The sequence below is a fragment of the Equus asinus genome, chromosome 21, assembly GCF_041296235.1.
Source record: "Equus asinus isolate D_3611 breed Donkey chromosome 21, EquAss-T2T_v2, whole genome shotgun sequence".
NCBI classification, from domain to species: domain Eukaryota; kingdom Metazoa; phylum Chordata; class Mammalia; order Perissodactyla; family Equidae; genus Equus; species Equus asinus.
Window position 1 is genome coordinate 17,548,219 of NC_091810.1, and position 22,813 is coordinate 17,571,031.

At 55.3% G+C, this 22,813-nt stretch overlaps 1 protein-coding gene across 7 annotated transcripts in view; it reads right to left on the reverse strand.

The window, feature by feature from the left end:
* Window positions 1-1,832: 1,832 nt before the first annotated feature.
* Window positions 1,833-22,813, reverse strand: part of SLC6A1 (solute carrier family 6 member 1) — a 41,941-nt gene continuing 20,960 nt past the window's right edge. For 3 of the 7 annotated variants that reach the window (XM_044754958.2, XM_044754956.2, XM_044754957.2), the window contains exons 2-16: window positions 21,483-21,545; window positions 19,943-20,272; window positions 19,431-19,562; window positions 18,820-18,920; window positions 17,833-17,942; window positions 16,137-16,269; window positions 13,072-13,206; window positions 12,748-12,851; window positions 12,338-12,462; window positions 10,928-11,040; window positions 10,415-10,546; window positions 8,609-8,711; window positions 7,444-7,544; window positions 6,188-6,355; window positions 1,833-4,141 (exon numbers count right to left, since the gene is read on the reverse strand). In XM_044754958.2, coding sequence (XP_044610893.1) covers window positions 4,037-4,141; window positions 6,188-6,355; window positions 7,444-7,544; window positions 8,609-8,711; window positions 10,415-10,546; window positions 10,928-11,040; window positions 12,338-12,462; window positions 12,748-12,851; window positions 13,072-13,206; window positions 16,137-16,269; window positions 17,833-17,942; window positions 18,820-18,920; window positions 19,431-19,562; window positions 19,943-20,180 — 1,800 coding nt within the window. In that variant the 5' untranslated portion in view covers window positions 20,181-20,272; window positions 21,483-21,545 and the 3' untranslated portion in view covers window positions 1,833-4,036. Of the gene's footprint in view, window positions 4,142-6,187; window positions 6,356-7,443; window positions 7,545-8,608; window positions 8,712-10,414; window positions 10,547-10,927; window positions 11,041-12,337; window positions 12,463-12,747; window positions 12,852-13,071; window positions 13,207-16,136; window positions 16,270-17,832; window positions 17,943-18,819; window positions 18,921-19,430; window positions 19,563-19,942; window positions 20,289-21,482; window positions 21,546-22,813 lie in introns of all 7 variants that reach the window. The other 4 variants (XM_044754959.2, XM_070492762.1, XM_070492763.1 and 1 more) reach the window with 2 other exon arrangements.

Sequence of the window (22,813 nt, forward strand, 5' to 3'; positions counted from 1 at the left end):
TTCCTTCGGGAAGAAAGGCCCTGGGCCATGGTCCTCACATTTCAGCTCAGAATAAACTCTCCCAAATTTTCATTTATACATTGGTTATGGATTATTTTCGTCGACACTATAAAGCGCATTACTGGAGAAATTGGATATGGACTGTAGAGGATGGTATAGCAACAGCGTCAGATTTCCTGAATGTGATAAATGTCTTGTGGTTATGTCAGGGGACGTCCTTGCTCTTAGAGGAGGTGTGCCCATGGTTTGAGAGAAGCTGGGTCCAAATGTCAGCAACTTACTCTCAAACGGTTTAGCGAAGTCATCATCATCGTATCATTAGTGTGTGTGTGCGCGCGTGTGTGTGAGGGAGAGAGAGCGAGGGGGGTTGCATCCTCCTGTCCCCTTGGTGAAGCTAAAACCACATTTCCCAGAATCCCCTTCTCAGTAAGGTTCGGGGGAGAGTGGGCCGAAGGCAACAGCAGCCCCAGACCTGGGAGGCAGACGCGAGGAGGAGCCCCTGCTCCGTGCGGGTCTTCAGGGTCGGAGGCGGGGGAGAGCTGCGTGCTCGCAGCGGTGGGCGAGGGGTCTGCCGTTCGGCTGTCCCGGCCGCGCCCCCGGAGCAGCGGCTGCAGGTCATCCATCAGCCATCCAGGCGTGGCGGCGACGCAGAGGCAGCGGCTTCCCGGGACCTTCCCGGCCCGGCTGCTGGATCTGCAGGTCCCGACGCAAAAGGGAAACGCACAGCCCCTGGTTCACACAGCAGGAACAAAGTGCGGGCGAAGGCGCTAAAACACGAGGCCTTCCCTCCCTTCCACGGCCCCTCTCTCCAGGGTCACGGCCTCTTTTAATCGCGCTCACCGCCGTCCGTCCGCTGGCTGACAGCGAGGAGAAGGCAGCACGGTGGCCGTGTCTTTCCCTGTCCTCCGCGATCCTTTTCCGGCCACGCGGTTGGCTCCCGCAGGGCGGGAACTGGAGTCAGAGAGGGCGAGCTCGGGCTCCTCGGCCTGGGCGCTTCTTAGAACACGGCGGCCTCCCTCTGTGGTGGAAGCCAGGTCCGGCTCAGCGGACGCGGCCTCTGGGGCTCCCTGAGCCCTGCCCGCTCGCGCGCGGACCCGCCGGGCTCCCCCGTGCCGGCTCCCCGCCTTCCGCCCCTCGGGTGCACTGGGCCTCCGCGTGCGCGGCCTGGGGACGGCGGTGTGCGGGGACCTGCGCCACGTGCACGGTGCATGGACCTTGTCCGCGCCCCTGCTTGGCGCCTGACCTCTGCTCCCCAGCTCCCTCGCTCAGACTCTCACTGCCTGACTTCTCCCACAGCTGCCTAAGGGCTTCTTCCCGTAACAAATCCCTCGTCCCAAAATACTGGTAGTACTCATAGCGGTTCTGCTTCCCAGACTGAAGCTTGATGGAGGAAGAGTCAAGATGTCAACCACTGGTGACTCAGAGTGTCCGCTGAACCATCCTTACAGCTTCTCTGGAGAATTTACATTTTTCTTCAATAAGATTTAAAGATTTAATATTTTGAGGAATGAATCATGAGTGAAAGAAATCTTGTTAACTAAATATGCTTCTATTATCCTAGTCTTAGACCTTTCTTTAGTTGACCACATTAAAGTTTCTTAGAACAGTGAAAACACCTCTCTTACGTGGCCCGGAATCATTTTCTATCCACTCATTCTGAGACTTTTGGGGAGTCCAGCTGCATCTTGCCGGATTTTCAGCCCACATCTGTCTGTCTGTCTCTCTCTGTGATAGGGAAAAAAGGTTTGTGTGTATGTGTTGTTTTTCTGATGAAAGAGGCTACTGTGCGCCGCCCCCCCCCCCCCCGGCCGCAAAGAACTGAAGCCCTGACATTGTATATCATAGAACCTTTATTATTTTTCCTCTAAATTCTTAGAAACGTACATAATGCCCGTGCTCTAGTTATGACACCATTTATAGACATTTAAAATGCATTTTCATTTATAAATATTTTACATTTGGTCCATAGAACAGATAATTTTACTAAATAATACTGTAGTCTTTTTTAAACAGGCTCTGTATATAGTTTGAATATGTATATATTACATATATATTTTTTAATATAGAGATAGATTTACTTGGTGATCTGAGAATAAATCCTTATTGCAAAAAAAAAAGCATATATGATAATACAATATCTTCCCCCCCCCAGGGCACATACTAAAAAAGTGACACATATTCACAGTTCTCACAGTATTGTACGATATGTAATCTTGTGCTATATAAGTAGGTTTGCATGGAAATCAGTTATGGGATTTCTTGCCCAACATCTCACTTCGATTTGTTTACAAACACAAAATACACTGCATTTGTCTCAGAAAGACTTGGTCTTAGTTTCACACTGAAGAACAAAGAGAAAGTCAGAAGGCTTCTGCCCTTATTCTAGAGGAATTCACACAGGATGCGGGGGACCACGAGGCAGTGAAGGGTCCCTCCCAGCTAAACGCTGCCATGAGACAACACGGGCGCATCTTGGTCCCGTGTGCCCGGCCAGCATTCGGGATGCCCGAGCAAGGAGACTATTTCACAGATGAGCTCAGGAGCAGCCTCCAGGTTTCCTACACGATATCGAATGGGACCCTAGATACCACACGCGAGGAGGAAGGAACATGAGTGTGCATTTACACGGGGACGCGTACTTTTTGTTTTCTCTACGATAATGTGCTTAATATTCTGAGGGTGATACTTATTGCAAGAGCTGGTATGCTGGTCACTTTCAGATGAGAATGACAAGAGATTAAAAAACCCACAGTCACAGTTATTTACCATAGTTCTTAAGGGTTAGTCGTAAAACACAGTTTGTGAGCTAACGAGCTAAGGAGCTACGGGGCACAACAGACAATGGCTACATGGGACCCATCTCCCCGGCCAACGAGAAACACGGAGCCCTGGAGCCCGGAAGATCTGTCTTCACTGGATGTGCCACCAGCCACCACAGAGCCCAGTTCCGGACAGGGACATCTACCACTCTCCCTCAAAGCAGTTTGAATCTCGGAAGCACATGGGGGGCGGGGGGGGGGCATCTCTGGATTAACTGGAGCTCCTCAGTTAGGGGGCTGGGGGGACGTTAGTTTCAGGAGTTTCAAAGAAGGTGCGAGGGCAGCAGCTTTGTGGGGTGGCAGTGAGGGGGACAGCTGAAGAGGGGGCCTGAAGATAACTGATGCCATTGACTCAAGGACACAAGTGCACCTGGATTTCCTCTGTTCTGCTCTGTAAAGCCGGGCCGCCTAAGAGAGACGGGGCCCTGAGCAGGGAGCGTCCCCGGAGCCCACTCAGGCCCCCCGAATGGCAATAAAAAAAAATCGATTGTGCTCGTGGCCGTTTTCCGAAGAGCAGGCCAGTCTGGAATGCTCGCCGTGGTGGCAGGTGCAACCAGAATGGCCCAGCGAGGAGCGGGCCTGGCCGCTGAGCTCCAGAGATGCTCTTCAGCTGCGAGGCAGGGAGAAAGGAGATTGCTGGAGAAAGCTGCCCTGGGAATTCTGACTGACCATCCTCGGGGGTGGTTTTGTCAAGCTGCCTCGGGAAGGAGAAAACCGAAACCTGACCGAGCTCCGGGCCCCTGCTCCGGGAGAGTGAGCTCTCCCTGGATATCCCTGTCACACAACGCCCTTTCACGCGGACAGAGCGGCGTTCCGACCAAAGCCAGCTCCCGCAAAGTCCAAGATAACAGTCGTGGGTTTGGGCAGTAAGAGAACAGTCAGGAATACGACTAAAAGCCAGGAGGGGGCGGCTGCTCCCCGTCACACTCGCTGGTGGGATAAGAAGGATCTACCTGGGCGGTCACGAACACCGCCTGCTTGGTGCTAAGGGGCCCGGATTATAAAGGTCCCCAGCCCGGGGGTCAGAGCCATCGGGTATCTGCCCACGGCGGGGCCCACGGAGGGTGTGACTGTCCCCCACCTCCCTCTCTGCGTGGTGATGGAGTCTGGACTCGCCACTCGAGGTAGGTTGAGATAGATGGTATCTTCAGACGTCAAGTGGTGGTCGCGGTCAGCCGGGGCGGGGGGTGACAGTGGCGGTTGGTAAGTGCCCACACCTAGATGTAGGCCTCTTTGCTGGCTGAGCCACTGGCCTGGGGCTGCTCCGGCCCATTCTCTGGACGAACAATGTCTTCGCTGGGCTGGATCATGACCTGAATGCGCTGCGGGCACCGGGGAGAGTTGGGGTTGGGATGAGAAAGGCCGCCCCATTCCCCCACCCTCTCTGCACGTCCATCCTGTCTGCTCTGCCTTCAGACGGCACCAGATGCCGGCCTCGTCCCCACATCTCCATACCCTGCAACGTTCCTGCCTGGGCCACGCCATCTCTCCTCTCCTTGGGTTATTGCAATAACCCCCACTGCCCTCCACTTTCATTCTTGCCCATCATCCCTTCACTCTATTCTCAATGCAGCAGCTGGAGGGGTTATGTTAAAACCAAAGTCACATCACTTCCCTCTACTTGTCAGGACCAATAGCGGCTCCCATTTCACCAAAGTCCTACAAGGCCCCACACCATTTGGCCCCTGTCACCTCAGACCTTGATGTCCTCCCCTTACCCCTCTCACTCCACTCCAGCCGCACTGGCCTCCCCACTGATCCTCACAAACGCCAAGCATGTGCCTGCCTCAGGGCATTTGCACTTGCTGTACCCTCTGTCTGGGACATCTTTCCTTTCAGATAGTTACACAGCTCCATCTCTATGTCCTTAGGTCTTGCCCAGTGCTTTCTTCTCAGCAAGGCCTTGCTCCACACTCTCTAAACCTCCTCCTACTTTATTTTTCCCCATAGTACTCATCCTCACCTAATATGCTTTTATTTTAATTGTTGATCTTCCTCTACTAGAATGTAAGCCCCATGAGGGTGGGATTTTTGCCTATTTTGTTCATGGCTGTGTCCCCAGCACTGACAGTACTGTCTGGCACATAGTAGGTGTTCAATTCATATTTGCCGAATGGATGATCCCCCACTACCTTCTCTACACACACCCCCTGAAACCCTGCCCCTTCAGACAGCGCACCACCTTCAGACATGCCTGGCCCACCTTTTCCACCGCTGGGCCTTTGCACAGGCTGTGCTCCCTTCCTCAAATGCACTCCTTTGCCTATCTGCCACTCTAAGACCTGCCTGCCTTTTGAGGTTGAGCAGAGGATCATGGAAAACAAAAGCACTGGACCTAGAGTTGGAAGAAAGGGCTGTGAGCCCCGGCTCTGCTAATAACTTACTGCAAGGGATGGGTAAGAGCTTCCCTTGGCCTCAGTTTCTCCATCTGTGAAAGGAGGTGGCGGGCCCAGGGGATGCACACAAACCCCCTCCCTGTTGTCCTTATGCCGCAGACCACAGAGCTCCCGCCTCTGGCTCTGAGGGGTCTGGAAGGCACATCTTGGTGGGCTCCAGGGCCTCCCAGCTGTGGCCCCCATCTTGTGACTCCCCGCCCCTCCTCAGCGAAATCTCAGCCTACACTTACTCCATCCACGTCTCTAGCTCTTGGGTCCCTCCAGCTGCCCGTTTCACTTGAGAACTCAATATAATTTAACACAGAGCTGGCGTGGACCTGGAACGTGCCGGTGGGCCCCTGCTGGGGGCAGCATGCCCTACAGGCTGTGTCTTTCCTTGAGGGTAAGACCATGTTCTCTCTTTATCAAGCCTACAAATGAGGTCTGGGGAAAGCCCTCAGTACATCTGATCCCACCCTTCATCTGCTTCAAACCCTTCATGGCTCCCCAGTGCCCTCAGGATAAAGTCCAAAGTGCTTGTGCTGATTTTCAAAGCCCTTCATGATTTGGCCCAAGCTCTTTACATCCCCAACCTCACCTCTTAGCACCCCCTTTGAACCCCCCGATTAAACCCTCCAGCCACACTGATCTCTCTTCAGTTCACCAAATGCCGTTTATACCCCTGGGCCTTTGCACATGCTTCCTGTCCCCTTCTAGGAACATTCTTTCTGCTTCTACTTTTAACTCTGACTCATCTTTAGGCCACTGCTCAGCTATCCTTTCTTTCAAGAAGCCTTCCCTAACCCTCCTTGACCCAGCAGGGTAACCCATCACCATGGTTTACCCCAATCATGGCGCTTCTAACACTCTCTCATCATTGGTTATTGACTTGTCCATCTCCCCAATTAGACTGTGGCTCCACAAGGGTAGGGCCTGTTCCCAGCACAGTGGGGAAAAGGGATCAGCAATCTGAAGGGTGGAGTAGAGCCTTACCTGCTTCAGGGAGCCCTTTAAGGTGAGGAACATGTAGGCCATGTAGCCAGGGATGAGGACCATGGAAGACAGGGCCATGAGCCAGCCCACGCCCTGGCCCCACTTGGGGAACACGTAGCTTCCCATGGTGAGAGGCGTCATCTGCACAGCACTGAAAATGAACACGCCCTGGGGAAGGGGGAGAGGAGGGAGAGGGGGCAGTCAGTCACCCAGAGTGGACTACCGTGTCCCGCTAGACCCTGAAGCTGATCAGTCCACTGCCCTCCGCCCCGGCCCCAAGGCTGACCCTCACAAGGGCCCAGCATCTTGGCAAGCCTGCAGCCAAGGCCACCGCTGGTACAGGAGGCGCCTTTGTGCCTAATAGAAAAAGGTACCTCTTCTGGGAGGACCAATAGCAAAAGGCTCCTTCTAAGAACAAACAGAAAAGGGCACCCCTTCTGGGAGAACCAGTATGAAGAAGGACCCCTCTCTGGAAGGACCAATAGAAAAAGGCGCCCTCTCGAGGTGGACCAACAGAAAAAGGCGCCCTCTCTAGAAGGACCAATAGAAAAAGGACCCCTCTCTAGAAGGACCAATAGAAAAAGCCTGCCTCTCTAGAAGGACCAATAGAAAAAGGCTTCCTCTCTAGAAGGACCAATAGAAAAAGGACCCCTCTCTAGAAGGACCAATAGAAAAAGCCTGCCTCTCTAGAAGGACCAATAGAAAAAGGCATCCCTTCCTCCAGGTTAATCAGCTTGGCAAGCAGAACAAAAGTTGGATGTCAGCCCCAGTCCACCATCAGCTAGGTGCCCTTGTGCAGGACACAATACATGCAGTGGCCCAGCCCCCACCCCAAGGGACAGCCCCTTCCCAGGCCTGCTCACGCCTCAGCTTCCGGTGGCCAGAGGGAGCGAAGGATGCTGGGACTGAAAGGCCTCCCTGACAATAAATAGCTTGGGCTTCGGAATCAGGCCTGCCTGGTTTGAGGGCAGCACCAAATAGCTGGTGATGCTGGCTGGTGAGCCCCCGGGGCCCTCAGCAGGAAAGTTGGGCACTAAGGCCTGTTTTGCAGAGATTTGTGAGGATGCTAGTGTGTCCTGTACCATGCAGGGCACAGAGTAGCTGCTCAACGGATGGGAGGCAGTAGTATTATTAGGGAACAGGGTCCAGGGCCTCTTGCACCCGCCTTTGCCTCCAGAAGTTTCTCTCTGGACCTGTCTCCCCAGGGCCTGGTGTGGGGCCTCATCATATCAGGGCTGGTGGAACCTTGTTCTTACCGCCACAATGATTGGGGTGAAGAAGGACCAGCAGAGTTTCCACCAGATGCAGGGCCTGGAGCCGACCATTTCTTGGATGTTGTCATAGAATCGGTTGACGCCTGTGACATTGGAGTGGAGGGAGAGATGGGCAGGAGGGAGGGAAGAGCTGTGGGGACTACAGGCTCAAAGCCCTGATCTGCCGCTTTCTCACGGTGCGAGCATGGGCAAGTCACCTAACTTCTCTGACCCTCAGTGTCCTCATCTGTAACCTGGGCTGGTGCTCCAGCGCGTCCTCATTGTCTAAGTATTCAACAACCAAATCCCCACGGCATCCCGGCCCATGAAAAGATCTACCAACCAAAGCACATACTTACAAAACATGTCCCACCACGCCGCATGTGCCTCCCCTCTACCCCTGTCCCAGCCATTCCTTCAGAGCCTTGCTGGACGGGGGCTATGCCATAAGCAACTGGCAACAGAGAGCAAAGATGAACGGCAGATCTTGCAGGAAGACCGCCGACGTCACCAAGTTCAAGAGAATGACGCTGGGCACCGCTTGGCTTGCACCACTCGGCTTATATGCAAAGTCACCGCCCAGTGAGGACCTGACAGTGCTGGGCAGTTAGAGAGGGAGGAGGGGAAATGACAAGGAGGGCAAGGTGGCAAAGAAGGTACAACGAGCACCAAGGACTGAGGGACCCTGGGGGGCATTTCAGACACATAGTCTGGCTGTGACCATCCAAGTACAGGGGAGGCCATCCTTTCGACTACCCTGCAGTGGGGTCTGGCAACTTGGCCACCAAAGAAACAAATAAAATCACTGTTTCCTTTGTTCATTGTTCTAAGGTAGTGCATACTTTTAATTACAGCCCAGCTTTTGTTAAATATTTAGCTTTAGAACATTTTTGGTAATTTTGGTTTCCCTTTTCTAGATAAAATCTCAAACAAATCTTTTTGATCCCAAAATTTATGAATAAAATTTTGGCTCCCTTTTTAAATGAATTTACTTAACTTTCCTTCTTATGGTGTATTCTGAACACGGGACGTCCTGCGCTCATTTCCTCAACTGTGAGCACTGAACACATTATTGTACGGAAATGGCCCGCTGTTCAAGGTGTATTGTGTGACACCTGAGGGAAGGAAGGAGGGAGGGAGGGAGGAAGCAGGAGGGGCCGATGCTCACCGTAAAACCAGGAGATGGAGACACACTCAAAGAACACGAGAAACAGCAGGCTCATGCCACTGGCCGAGTAGTAATCGAAGAGTTTGAAGACATAAATGCCCCCCTGCAAGAGGAAAAGAGGGAGCGGGCCCACTCCCCTCAGTGCCCAGTGCACTCGATCCCCGCTCCACAAGGCCTCTGGAGTCTGGCGGGCTTGGTGTTAGGCCACATGCAGCAAGAAGGCTTGCGGGTAGATTAGAGGAAGCACTGAGGGTCGAGTGACTGTGAGAGGATGTGGTCTTTGACTCCCTGGGGACGGGGAAGACAATGGCCAGGTGGCAGAGGGAAAGGCCCCATTTCTGGTAAGGCTAGGGGCAGAAAGAGGAGTTGGTTGCCCGAGCCATCTTTCCACAATGCCAAATCAGTCATGTCTCTCCTCCGTTAAAAGCTTCCACAGCTTGGGGCTGGCCCCGTGGCCGAGTGGTTAAGTTTGTGCGCTCCGCTGCAGGCGGCCCAGTGTTTCATTGGTTCGAATCCTGGGCGCGGACATGGCACTGCTCATCAGACCACGCTGAGGCAGCATCCCACATGCCACAACTAGAAGAACCCACAACGAAGAATACACAACTATGTACCGGGGGGCTTTGGGGAGAAAAAGGAAAAAATAAAATCTTAAAAAAAAAAAAAAGCTTCCACAGCTTAAATAAGACAATAATGTAACACACAAATAAGTAGAGAGCTAGAAAATAAAATAAAATAAAATTCAAATGTCTCAGCCTCCAAGGTCCTGCCTGATCTGCTTCTGCACTCCCTACCTACCCTCTCACTCCCTCTGCCCCACCACACTGGCCTTGTCTCTGTCCCTCCATCTGGCCAAGCCCATTCCCACCTCAGGGCCTTTGCACCGGCTGTGCTTTCTTCCTCTAGCTAGAGCTCCCCCTGGCTGGCTCTTCCTCATCACTTGAGTCTCAGCTCAACTGTCACTACTTCAGAGGGACCGCCCCTGACTACCCTGTCCAGGGTAGCACCCCTCCCAGTCCCGGTGGTTGTTCTCCGTCCTACTATCCTCTTTTCCTCCTGGAAGTTTACACTCTCTGAAATGATCTAATTTGTCTGTCGGTCTGCCCACCAGAACCTAAGCTCCAGGAGAGCAGATACCATGTCTGTCATGTTAGCTGCTGAGTCTCCAGCATCACGCGAGACCCACAGTCGGTGTTCAACAACCATGAAGGAGCGAAGGGAAGAATGAGCAATAATTCTGGGTCTGAACTGTATTTGGATCCGGGCGGAGTTTTGTGGATGGGGCACCAGATCCACAGGCTGAGCTCACGGCTTTGGGGTCACCTACATTTACGGTACAATTTGTCAGTTCTGTGTCTGTCTTCTGACTCGCCTGGGAGGGCCTTGAAGGAAGAGAGCGTTGTTCATTAACATGGACAGAAAAGGAGGAGCTGGAAGGACGGGAAGGGGCACTGTCAACTTCAAAGGCCCAACTCCAGCCTGAGGTTTACGTCTTTCAGACCTCAGGGCCTGCACCCCCTCCTCCAGGAAGCAGCCCCGGGTGCCCCAGGCTGGGGCAGGGGCTGTATTCTCTAGCTGTGTTTTATCATTTGTAGCTCAGTGTCTGTGTCTCCCACCAGCCTGGGAGCCCCTTGAGGGCAGGGACCCCATGTGGCTCACTGCTGTACAGGTGTGCAGGGCTTGGCACAGAGATGGTGCTCAAGGAACAGACAAACAGTGGGATAGCACAAGGTTGGGGCAAAGAGGACCTGGGACCGGCCCTGGGGCAGGCGGCACCAGGGGCGTGCTGGTGCTGACTGAGCTCACCTGGGTGATGTTGGAGAGGCCGATCAGGTAGGAGACGATGCAGACGGCAGCAATGAAGAGCTCCCTGCGGTTGCGGAGGAGTCTGGGGTACTCGTCCACCAGGGCCGTGATGAAGCCTTCCACGGTGCAGAACTGCAGGGGGAACGCAGGTCAGCCAGGTGCGGCAGCCCCCAGCCCCAGCCCACCCAAAGCCTGACCCTCTGGGGAAGACCAAAGAGGCCCCATAGCATCGGGACAACAGGGCCAGGAGAGCCCTGGGACCCAGGCCTGATTCTGCCTCTGCTCCCTTTGTGACCCCAGGAGGCCCTTCCCTCGGGGCATCAGTTTCCCCATTGGAAAATGGAGAAAGTGGCTAAGCTGATCCCTGGAATCTCATGTGGTGGAACGTTCTAGAAGTCTGAACTCTTGGCCATCTTCTTGGGACCTAAGACAATGGGCTCCTCTCCCTGCTTGCTCCTGGACCTACACGGCTGGGTGGGGGGTGCCTCAAGGTGCCAGAGAGGGCATCCTCACCTGGCTGTCGATGCCCAGCATCAGCAGCATGGAGAAGAAGAGGATGGCCCAGAGAGGAGAGATGGGCAGCTGGGTCACCGCCTCTGGGTATGCCAGGAAGGCCAGCCCGGGGCCTGTGGAGGGAAGGGCAAAAGAACGAAAGAAAGAACAGGCTCTGAGCACCTCCAGCATACCCAGCACACCACCCACTTTCTAAGCTTTATTTCATCTTTGGAGTAACCTTTGGGTGAACGTTGTCAGCCCCTTTTTCTAGATGAGGAAACAGTGTGTGTGTGGGGGGGGGGGGCTATAGGGTTGGGTCCAGAGGCAAGGGAACCAGTGAGATGAGATGAGGGGCTGCAGCGGCCTGGCCAGCGGTGGGGACACAGCAGGTGCAGAGAGGTGGCCAGATGGAGAGGCTCTCGGGAGGTGGGATGGGCAGGTCCTGGTATGGGTGGTTTGCAGGTGAAGGTGAGGGTAGGGTCCAGAGCGATGCTGGGGCTCTGGCCTGGGCACTGGACAGTGGAACCATCTGCTGCAGCGGGGAGCACAGAGGAGAGATGGCTGCAGGAGGTCAGTTTGGGACACGCTGTGTTTGAGTGTCTGGGGGCGTGGGTGTTCAAGAGATCAGGGAAAACCCTGGAAGGAGAAGGAAAGAGATTGTAACCTCCCAGGGGTCTGGCTCTGGAAAGCAGGGGTGTGGCTAGGGAGTTCCAGAGAAACAAGATGGCAGGCTGCCTGTGTAGGGGAGAGGAGGACCTCAGTGGAGAAGGGTCCTTTCTGCAGGAGCAGCCCAATTCTCCATGACGGCAAAGGGACAAGTCACGCTGCCCCCGAGTCTCAGGGCTCCGCCGTGCACACAGTGGGTCCCTCACCTTGCCGTTTTCCTGGCTGAGCAGGGAAGGGGGCTTTGCCTTGCACCCTGCGGCATCGATGCCTGGGTGGCGAGCAGAGTGGGCACAGCCCACTTGGTGAGAACACTTTTGGAACTGGGACAAAGGCACTGATTTGGGGGCCTTGTGTCACGGTGGTGAGCACGTCTGAGTGGAACCAAAGTTTATATCCCAGAGGGCAATAGTGGGTCTTCTCCCCCAGATGTCCAGGACTGTGCTGCAAGAGTCAGAATGGCCAGGCTTTGCAATCAACCAGGCCTGGGCCCGAGTCCAAAGTTCCACCACCTTTCTAGCTTGTGAACTTGAGCAGGTGACCTCAGTTTCTTCAGCTATGAAACGGGGCTAACAAGAGCATCGACCCCATAGTGTTGGGAAAATTCAGCGATGCCGTCCGCATAAACGCTCAGAGCGCTGCCTGGCACCTAGTGACGCTCCATGCCAGGGCGCCAAGGTGGTGACGATAGCACGACAGCGCAAACGCGATGCGGTGAGCCCCTCCCTTCCCAGGAACCCTGGCCCTCCACTGTGCGGTGCTGACCTGAGGCCGCCACATCAGCAATAGACCTCTTGGTGACATGGGCCATGAAGCCCACGATGGAGAAGATGACAAATCCTGCGAACATGCTGGTGCACGAATTGATGCAGCAGACAATGATGGAGTCCCTGCAGAGGAGGGGGGGAGTCAGGGAGAGCGGGCCGGCAGGAAGGGGAGCTAGCGGGCAGTGGTTAGCGAGAGGCAAGGTAGAGGAGGGTGCCTGGGAGCGGAGCTACAGAGCAGGTGCGCTCCCACCACCAAGGAAGGGGCGGAACAGGAAGGAGTGGCCAGAAGGGATCGGCCTAGAGAGGAGAGGAGTTGACGGCGGAGAAATGACAGGGGCGGGGCCGCGGAGGGGCGGGGCCGCGGAGGGGCGGGGCCTTGGGAGGAGGCGGCTCCCTGTGCTCTCGCACCTGTAGACGTTGTTGTGGAAAGAGTTGTAGCTCCCGAGAGCGATCAGCGATCCCAGGCCCAGCCCGTAGGAGAAGAAGATCTGGGTAGCCGCATCCAGCCACACCTATAGGCAGAATGATCAAAAATTAGTCAAAATTACAGTCACAGCCACAGCGCCCCAGTTCCTTTTCCATGTGCTAACCAGCTCTACCTGGACACACTCCTAGTCTACGCGTGAGGGTCAGGGGCGCAGGGATTTATCCCAAAGCTGGTTAATGGCTCAAGGCTCAGGTGTGCGCCTCCCAGCGGGCGCCCTCCAGGCCCGGGCCGCGAGGGCCGCTCACCTCTGAGTCGGACAGCTTGCGGAAGTTGGGCGTGATGTAGAAGAGGATGCCCTCCTTGGCCCCGGGCAGCGTCACTCCGCGGAAGAAGAGGATGATCAGCATGATGTAGGGATACGTGGCGGAGAAGTAGACCACCTGGGGGACAGCGGGCGCCGCGGTCACGCCCCTCCAGCGCGGCCGTGCGTTGCCCTTCCCCACTTCACCTGCGTGGGCACCTGCGTGGGTCCCTGTGAGGCTCCTGGACTCCTGACCTGCTCTGCTTGGCCGCTGTTCTGAAGCCCCTGGTTGGGGTCTGGACCAACCAGCTCAGCGCCTGGCTTTTCTCTCCCCCACCCCTCCTATTTTTTTATTTCTGTTTAAATTATTCAAGTAATAACATGTGGTGACAGCAAAAATTTAAAATTACATATGAACACACACGCACACAATTAAAGTTCCTTTCAACAGGCCGCAGAATGTAAGTTACACAAGCGACAGGCCTTGTCTTTTTCACTTCTGTTTTCCCAGCGCCTAGAACAGTCCATGGTGTATAGTAGATACTCAATAAATGCCTGGCAGATACATAAATTCATGGATGCGAACATTAAAATGTTCCTCTTTTGAGACGTTCCTTTGCATACATGATCACATTTTCTTAGAAAATGAGGCTCAAATTATGTACTTAACTATTCAGTTAACATATTTAAAGTTAAAAAACACAGAGTACATGCAGCTTTGTTTCTCAGACATTTTATTGTCTTGTAACAATGTGACTTTTAATTATACAAAATAGTCCCTCGGGGGTCCCACCATCCTTTTTAAAGGCTCCACCACTGTCATCTATTTAGGTTGCTTCCAATTTTATGTGCATCTTAATAATACCACATTGGACACCCCTGTATGTAAATCTTTGTCTACAAAATTATTATTCTATTCTTAGGGAAAATTTCTAGAAGCGGAATCACCAAGTAAAAAGGAATAAACTTCTCAAAGGCTTCTAGTCCACATTGCCTAATTACCTTCCAGAAACCGACCTTCGTCCAGCATTACAGAGAACGCCTTTCCCACAAAGATGCCAGCACTGAGGATGATTATCTCAAAAATTATTTTTTGCCAAATTGATAATCAAAAGACTGATGTCATTGTCTGAAATTGCATTTCTTTGCTCACTAGCTCGGAAGAACAATTTTCAGGTTCAATGACCTTTATATCTCAGAGTCTGATTTGACCCCATTTCCTGGTCAGGGTGCATTGTTCTCTGGATTAGTTGCATCTCCCTGACTTGACTCTGAGACTCTTCCAGGTCAGGAAAGGCAGCCACGGTCCAGTAGAAAAATCACTGTATTTGGAATTAGGAAAAGGAGATTCAAAACCACCTGCATCGCCTACAAGCTATGGGACATTGGATCAATTCCTCGTCTCCTCGGAGCTGAGCTTTTTCTAGTCCGGGAGATGGGTGCAATCAACCTTGCTACTCAGAAAGGCTGACTGCGAGAGGACACACAACATGCTCGACAGGTGTTGCCTAGATCTTGCACTTCAATGTGTCCTCCATGTTTAGCGCGGAGCTAGGTATGCAGCAGGTGCTCAGTGAATGCTTGTCGATGGATTGGTTGACTCACTCCAAAGATGCAATGAGAGGGACCCCACTTTCTGTCTCCACAAAGCAGTCAGTCTCCTCATGTCGCAGGAACTCTACATAGCACCCGAAAATGATTACGATGTCACGCATTGGGTGCCTACTATGTGCGAGGCATATGCTACACACTCGGCATAGATTATTCCCTTCCATCTTTGTGACAACCCTGTAAGGTACTATTATTGTGACCATTTAACAGATGCGGAGACTGAGGCTCAGAGAAGTGAAATGACGTGCCCGAGTGCACACAGCTAGGAACCAGGACACTGAGATCCAAACTCAGCTCTGTCTCTTCCACATCCCTTAGGCGCTCCATTCTTCTGCCTCTGAGAGCTGGGCCGGGAGACGCATGGCCCACCTCCTGCCAGCCTAGTCTAGGGACAGAGCAGAGAGGCTGTACCCCAGCTCTGGATCTGAGAGCCCGCCGGGTCCCAAGGTCCCACCAGACTGAAATAGGGCGGCTGTTCAGCAGCGGTGCCCACGCCCAAAGCTGGAATCCGCTAAGCTTCTGTTCTGCTCAGTTCAGCTTCTCGGGTGGTCCGCCCCTCCCTGTCTACAGCCCTACTCAGTTCAAATCCCTTCTCTCCCGCTCTCTGGTAAGACCTCAGACAACACACTGCCCTCAGTTTCCTCCAGGCCAGGGCCAGGGAGAGAGACGGCCATCTTCTGTCCCTGGACTCCTGGGGTGGGGCTTGAAGGGGGAAAGGGATGGGGACGAGGCCAGTTCCTCTCCCCCCAGTTTGATCAGCAGGGTCCCTGGATGTCCCCAGGCTGGACACCCAGCCTGGGCGTGGCTCTGCCCTTGCCCATAACAAAAACAAAAACACAACTCCCCTTGCTAGCTGCCCAGTTCTGTACAAAATCACCGTCTCATCTGATTGGCACGAGAAACCAAGGGATAAGCACAGGTATTAGCCACATCTTACAGAGGAGGAAATCGAGTTTCAGAGAGGTGAAGTGACTTGCCCGAGGTCACACAGCCAAGTAAATGGTCGAGTTGGGATGTGGACTCAGGACGGTTTGCATACAGGGCCTGAGTATTTAAGCATTAATCAGGCCGTCTCTCTCGCTCCTCAAAGGCTGGGATGTGAACTGTCCAGGTCTGGACCGCCCACACCGAGAACAAGGCTTGGCACAGCACAGTTTGGTCAATGGTCCATGAGCAACAACTGCCTCTGTTTTGCGATGGCTCCCTCAGGACCAGGGGCCTCTCAAGGGACTTGCCGTGAGCCTGGCGCTGCGCTAAGGGCCTGACTTGCATTATTTTCTTTAATCCTCACAGCTGCCCAGAAGCAGAGTGATGTTATTATTCCCATTTTACAGGAAAGGAAACGGAGACACAGAGAGATGAAGGAAGCTGCTCAACCAAGGCTGGACAGGGCTCTTGAGAGATGCAGACTCCTTGTCAGGACAGAGACCCTCCCACCCCCACTGTGCACATCCTTACCTTTCCAGTCCAGCCAACACCCTTCCAGATACAGAAATACACAAGGATCCAGGCGATGGCCAGGGTGATGGCCAGAGGCCAGCGGATCTGCCCTGGCTTATCCAGCCCGTCTGTCATCTGATGCATGTTGCGCCTGGTGGGACAGTGGAGAAAGGAGACAGTCACGGGGGCTGGCGGGAGCTGGAGTGACCCGGAGGTGCCCAGGGCGTGGACCCTCCACCGTGATTGTGCTGACAGCTGTGATCACCGAGATGCAAGAGCGGGGTGGGGACGGAGGGGCCCAGCATACTAATCGGTAGATAGTGCTGTCTGCTCAAGGGACCTGCAGTGCCAGGTCCTGCTGCCATCACTGCTCCCCTGGATGGCTGCAGCCCTCCTACAGACCCCTTCCTTCGTGTTGCTCTGTCCCCACTCCAGCCCCAGGGCTCCTTCTAAATTGCAAGTCTGCTCATGTCTGTCTCCTGCTCGGATCCGGCAACAAATGGCTCCCTGTGGTTCTCAGCAGGAAGGGGACCTCACAAGGCCTGCAGAAGCCGGCCCTGCCTCCCTCTCCAGCCCAGCTCTCGGCACGGCCCCCTCATCAGTCTGGACCCCCTCGTGCCCTCACCGGCCTGCTCCCAGCCTCACAATGCTCTTCCTTCCGCCAACACCTGTCTTCCCTGCGTTGGTTTTCATCCTCAGATGCAGGCCTCACCTGGGCCCACCACCTCCCGTGTGTCCCCTCTCTGAGCACTGGTCACCTGGTGTGTCACTGCCACTTTGCTCATCCCTGTCTCTAAGCAGACTGGCACACAGTAGGTGCTCAAGAAATGTTTGTTGAACAAATGGCTGAATGAAAAGCCTGAACCTGTGCAAGAGGGTTGCGTGTGGAAGATGCTGGAAGGCAGAACCAGCTGGAGCAGAATCTGATTTTCATCTGTAAGGAGACAGCCCAGCCAAGAACATTTCAGCACAAAGTGATTGGCTCCACGTGTTCTGACGCTTCCCAAGGACAGCTCCTCCTGGCAGCTTAGCCAAGGGGCACCGGGACCCTCAGGTTGCTCCCGGACCCTCTCGCGCTTCCGAACACAGCTGCCTCCTGCATGTCAAAGGGACCTGGGTCCCGGGAACTCCCTTTGTAAAATCAGTGTCCCAACACACATCTTCTGTGACATGCTCCCCTGAAGATACAGTCAGCATGGCCTTCACTAAGGACTGGGGGATGTGTGTGTCTTTATTCCGAGTGACTCCGGATTCTAAGGAGACTGGACTGGTCTTCAGGACGAATCGGGACTTTGTCGGCCTCTCCTGATGGCTCCTCTCGGCCTGTACTGGTTGTCCCCTCGCTGGCTCAGCCTCCCCCCGTCCTCCACCCGCTCCCTGCCCAGGAGGCTGACGGCCACGTCCTGGCTCCCTCGCCCTCCGGCTTCGAGCTGGGCTGACCACTGGCGGGATCCCAGGGGTAGGGGGAGAGGGAGGTGGGGGGTGGGGAGTATTCTCCCCACTGGACCGTGGCTTCATCTGGAGCTGGGTCTCTACCAACGCCCAGAGCTCGTGCCCAGCAGCTGTCCACAGTCCAGCTCTCCCCAGGGGAGGACAGGGCCTCACCCTCCCGGTGGCGTCCTCAGCCCCGCCCTCGTCTCCACAAGCAGTCCTTCCCCAACTCTTCCACCGCCCTGGAGGCTGACGCTCCCCCCGAGGGCCACCCCGCACTCACTCCCAGAACTCCACCACGGCGCTGGTCATGTTGGTGGTGTTGGCGATGCTGTAGTTGGAGAAGCAGCGGTCAGTGTTCCAGGGGTTGTCACACTGCTTCCACGGCAGCGTCTGTAAGGACACGGTGGCACAGACAAACCCCACTGAGGCCCCAGGTCCTGGCAACAGCGACCCCAGCCCACCTCGTCCACCCTCACGTCCCCCAGCCTCCTCACAGCTGTTGTCTAGACTCCCTGTTCCAACAGCTCCCGGATATGGGACATGTTGTGATCTCCATTTTACAGATCAGAGAGGGGCAGCAGCTTGCTCAAGATCACACAGCTCTTAAGTGTCAGAGCTGAAATTTGAACCCTGGCCTTTTTACTCTGAAAACTAGCTTTCCAAGTCGTACCGTAAGGTCTCGTGTGTCCACCCTGGAGCCACTTCCCAGCTACGTGACCTTGGCTAAGAGATCTCACCCATTTGACGCTCTGCACACTGACGTCAGCAGTGAACACTCACAGGGCTTGCTCTTGGCCAAGGACAGTTCTAAGGGCTTTACACATATTTACTCCTCAATCCTCACAACATCCCTGGGAGGCAAGTTTCACTTTTACCCCCATTTTATAAATGAGGGCAATGTGGCTCAGAGAGGTTAAGTCTCTTTCCTGAAGTTGCACAGCTGGTATATACTAGGGTCGGGATTTGAACCCAGGCCGTCTGGGACCATACAAAATGAGCCAACGATGCCCACCTAGGAGGGGTGGCAGGAGGAGTAGTTGTTAGCCCACACGAAGTGCCTGGCTCAGCGCCTGGCCCTAGTGGGTGCTCAGATCACAGTGCTCAGTTCGCAGTGCTAGACTTGTGGGAGATCAGGGCGGCTGGAGACAAGCCTCGCCCCTCGACCCCTGCCCAGAGGACCTGCCCTGGCGGCAGAAGGACAGCCCCCGCGGACGGAGGCTGGGCTCCGGGGCCAGCTCCCTGCGGGGCGGGCCATGGGGGCACTCACCGTGGTGAAGGAGTTGTACAGGTAGTAGATGGCCCAGGAGATGATGACAATGTAGTAGATATTCAGCCAGAAGGACAGCACGGCGGCAGCCAGGCCCACACCTGGGGGTCAACGCGCCAGCACGACATTCACTTAATAGAGCGATAATAATAACGGTCCCGTCCAGGTCGTCGCTATCATTTTCCACGACGTCTACAATCTCCGGACCATGGAGAGGGGCGGGGGCTTGGCTGAGGTCACACACATGGGGGCAAGGGAGGGTGCCCGACCTGTCTGGGGCCACACGGGCTGGCGGCAGGTGGCGCAGGCAAGAGTGACTCCCCTCGTGTCCCCCCGAGTGTCTGCGAGGCACTGAGCGGGGAGCAGAGAGAGCGGCACCCCGCCCTGGCCAGGGAGAGCTCAGAGGGCAGGGCCTCTGGACGGGGCCTTCTCTCCAACTCCACACCCTGGGCTCCGACGGGCGTCGTCATCCACCACCTGGCCCCTCGCAGGGGCTCCGCTCTGCTCAGATGCGAACCAGCGGGGCCGGGGGTGTCGGGAAGGCCCCGGCTTCACCACCATCCTGTGGGCAAGAGCACCACCACGCCCCGAGGCCCACCCTGCAGACTTACCCTTGAACATGGGGGCCAGCTTCCACACCCCCAGGCCCCCGATGGACGTGTACTGGCCCAGGGAGCACTCCAGCAGGAAGAGCGGGACCCCCGCAAAGATGAGCGTGAGGAAGTAGGGGATGAGGAAGGCCCCTGCGGGGAGGAGAAGAGATACTCGTGGCCCCAGGGCTCTGGAGAACCCCGGCCAGAGGGAGCATTGAGGTGGGGCGTTCTGGGGTCCCCGCCACGATCTCCACACACTCTGCCCCAAGCAGCGGCACAGCCAGGCCGTGGCCAGGACAGCCTGTGCTCAAACCACATCCTCACACTTTGCAAACCGAAGACGTGAACGTCCAGGTTTCATGGACACAGGACCATGGCCCTTTGGTAAAAGGATGAGAAAAAGGACACGGGGCCTAGTTCTTACTTTGGAGTCTTCAGGGGATCCCTTCCCCTAAGGTCTCCCCAGAAAACACCCAATCAGGATGCGTCTGTGGGGTGGCCCAGCCGGGAGGCCAGCGGTGGGCACCTACCTCCACCGTTCTTGCCGCAGAGGTAGGGGAACCTCCAGACGTTGCCCAGGCCGATGGCATAGCCCACGCAGGACATGAGGAAGTCGAAGCGGCCCTTCCACGTGTCCCGGTCCGGGAGGTCCGCCGCCTTCTTCTGCACCTTGACCACCAGGGTTTTGGGCTTGTCGTTGGCCACCGGGGCCTCGCTGACCTCCGTGGAGATCTGCCCATCGGCCACCTTGCTGCCGTTGGTCGCCATGTCTCGCAGTTTGGACGCAGGGGTCCTGGCGGATGGACGCGCGCTGTCGGCCCCGGTCCACGTGGACAGCAGCTTTGCGGCTTAAGGTCACCCTAGGAGAAGAGAGGGCTGGGGTGACAGGCACAGGAGGGTGGCACGATGCTGGATTTACCCCAAAATAACGAAAATAAAATAACCCACAAACAACTAGCGCTGAGCAGGCTCTCCCGCCAGCCCTCCTTGCCCGCCAGCCCTGCTCCCGGAGGAAGGACAGAGCCTCGTGTTTCCAAAGACAGCGTGCGAGCATGGGGTCTGTTGACACCTCCTGCACATGCTTCAACAGCGGTCGCCTGTGTGGTGTGCCCTCCGTGACGTGTCCCGCTCAGAGACAAGCCCCAGAGGCCCAAACCGCCAGACTGAAATCCTGAGTGCTCCTCACATTTGCCTCCCAGGATGCGATTTGATTTTCTCTGAGGCCATGAGAGCCACGGCCGGAGTAAGCAATGGACTTGACGTGGGCTGAGTAGGGAGGTGTCCTGGCAGCACGTGGTGGGTGAAGGTGCTATATGAGTTCAGACTCCGAGCATGATCAAAGTCCTCTTTACCATCTTTGAGCTGTGTGACTCTGAGGAAACTTCTTAACCTCTCTGGGCGCCCCTCTCCCTATCTTTTAAACTGAGGATGACAATAGTACGTCCTCATCAGGTGGTGGTTCTTCTCTTATTCAGCGAGGCACCCTGTGCCTGGCAAATGGTGCGGACATGTTGCTACGTCATCAGCAGTTCCCAAGACTGTCCATGTTTCCAGGTCATTGGGAAGCTGTGTGAAGATGCAGATTGCCGGGTCCCACCCTGCATGGGCTACATCAGAATCTCTAGGAGATGAGCCCGGAATCTGTACTTTTAACAAATTCCCCAGAAGGAGATTCTTCTGCCGGGAGCCTGCCCCAGCCCTGCGGTGGGGAGGGACCACCGGCTCAGACGGCATCTCCGACCCTCGCTCACCCCAGATGTCCTATCCACACTCTGCGCCCTTCTCTCCTCTGCAGTTCAGAGGCAGCGTGGGGTCGGGGGCGGCGTGTGGCACTGGACTCAGACAGCCCTGGGTTCAGGTCTCCAGGCTGCCGTTTCCCAGCTGAGTGACCCTGAGTACCACTTCTGAGTGCTCCAGCCTCAGTTTCTCCATGTGTAAAATGGGGGTGATCCTGTCTGGCTTGTAGAATCGTGGCACAAATGGGTGTTCGTGGCTGTCAGAGCGCTTTCCCGACCCGTTTAGAACGAGAACGCCATCAACGGTTGTGACCGTTTTGGTTGTCCACGTTACCTGAGGATGTTGTGCGGTGAGTCAGCTCCAGGGCAGCTCGCTCTGGGAGTCCCGGGTGACAGCCTGCAGAGCAGAGGGAGGAGGGACAGTGGGCCGGCCGGCGGCGGCTGACGGCAGCCCCGGCAGGGGGCAGCAGGGTGCAGGCGGCCCGCCAGTGTCGGTGCTGTGTCGGAGCCCCATGGAGCCACCAGCCAGGGTGACTGCAGCGAGGCCGTGCAACGTGGCGCTGGCCCGCGGGGTGCTGGGGACATGCAGGAGGGGGGCCCACTGGCCTTGGAGGGGCTGAGGGTGGGCAGGAGGGCAACGTGAGGGGGACGTTCCATCATTCTATCAGAAGGAAAGAGAACGGACAGAGGCGCTGCCGCTCTCCAGGCCCCGCTGGGAGCCAACCAAGGCAGCTGGTACTTTCCTCCGTCCTCCACCCCACCTGGCAGAGGGGTTATCAAAGACCATGTAAGAACACGGGAGAAAGCACCTCCTTTTGTGGAGCGAGAAAAGCAGGTTGCCAAAGAGTTTATTCAGCATGGTCCTATTTTGGCCGCCCCCCCAATCTGTTCATTTAAAAAAACCCTAAAACATTGGAAGGCTATACCTTAAGATAAACAGTGATTAATTTGTAAGTGATTCTTGTTTTCTTTTTTGCCCTTTGCTGGATTTCTAGAATCATTTCTAAATTTCTACTAAAATGCATAAATAAAATATATTTCTAAATTTCTACAAAAACTTTTAAATAAAATAATGCAGAATAAACTTATGGAACCCTCATAGCAACCAGGAACGTGGGAAGCACTGGGCTGTGGCCTCTCAGAAGTAGGAGCTGAGCCAGAGCAAGCGCGTGGGCCCGGCCCGCCCCAGGTGGCCTCCTCGGGCAGCACGGCCGGCTGGGGGCCCTGTCCGCTGTGCACATGCCCTCCGGCCCCTCGCATGCAGTCCCCATTACCAAACGCCAGTGTCTCTTCCTAGAGTTAATGGAAAACCAGACCATCTTCAGACAATCCAAACTTGACCACCAGCCCCGCTTCTTGTTCTCAAGGATGATGCACAGGTGTGTCTCTGGTGCCTGTCTAGATGCTGGTCCGGACACTGTCAGAGTGAGTCTACACTCAGGGAGGGCGAGCGCCTCCCCTGATCAGGAATTGAAAGAGGCACCTGGCTCCGTGGTCAATAGGGGCTCCTGGGATATGCAGGGGAGAAGCCACAGTGGACCCCCTTTTGGGGGGGTCAACCATTAACTGCCAAAACAATGATGCCCTTAAGCATCTCCATGATTTACCCTTGTGGGCTCCAGCTGCCTTGTTTGTTCAAAATGCTCCAGTCACCTGGGACCAGGT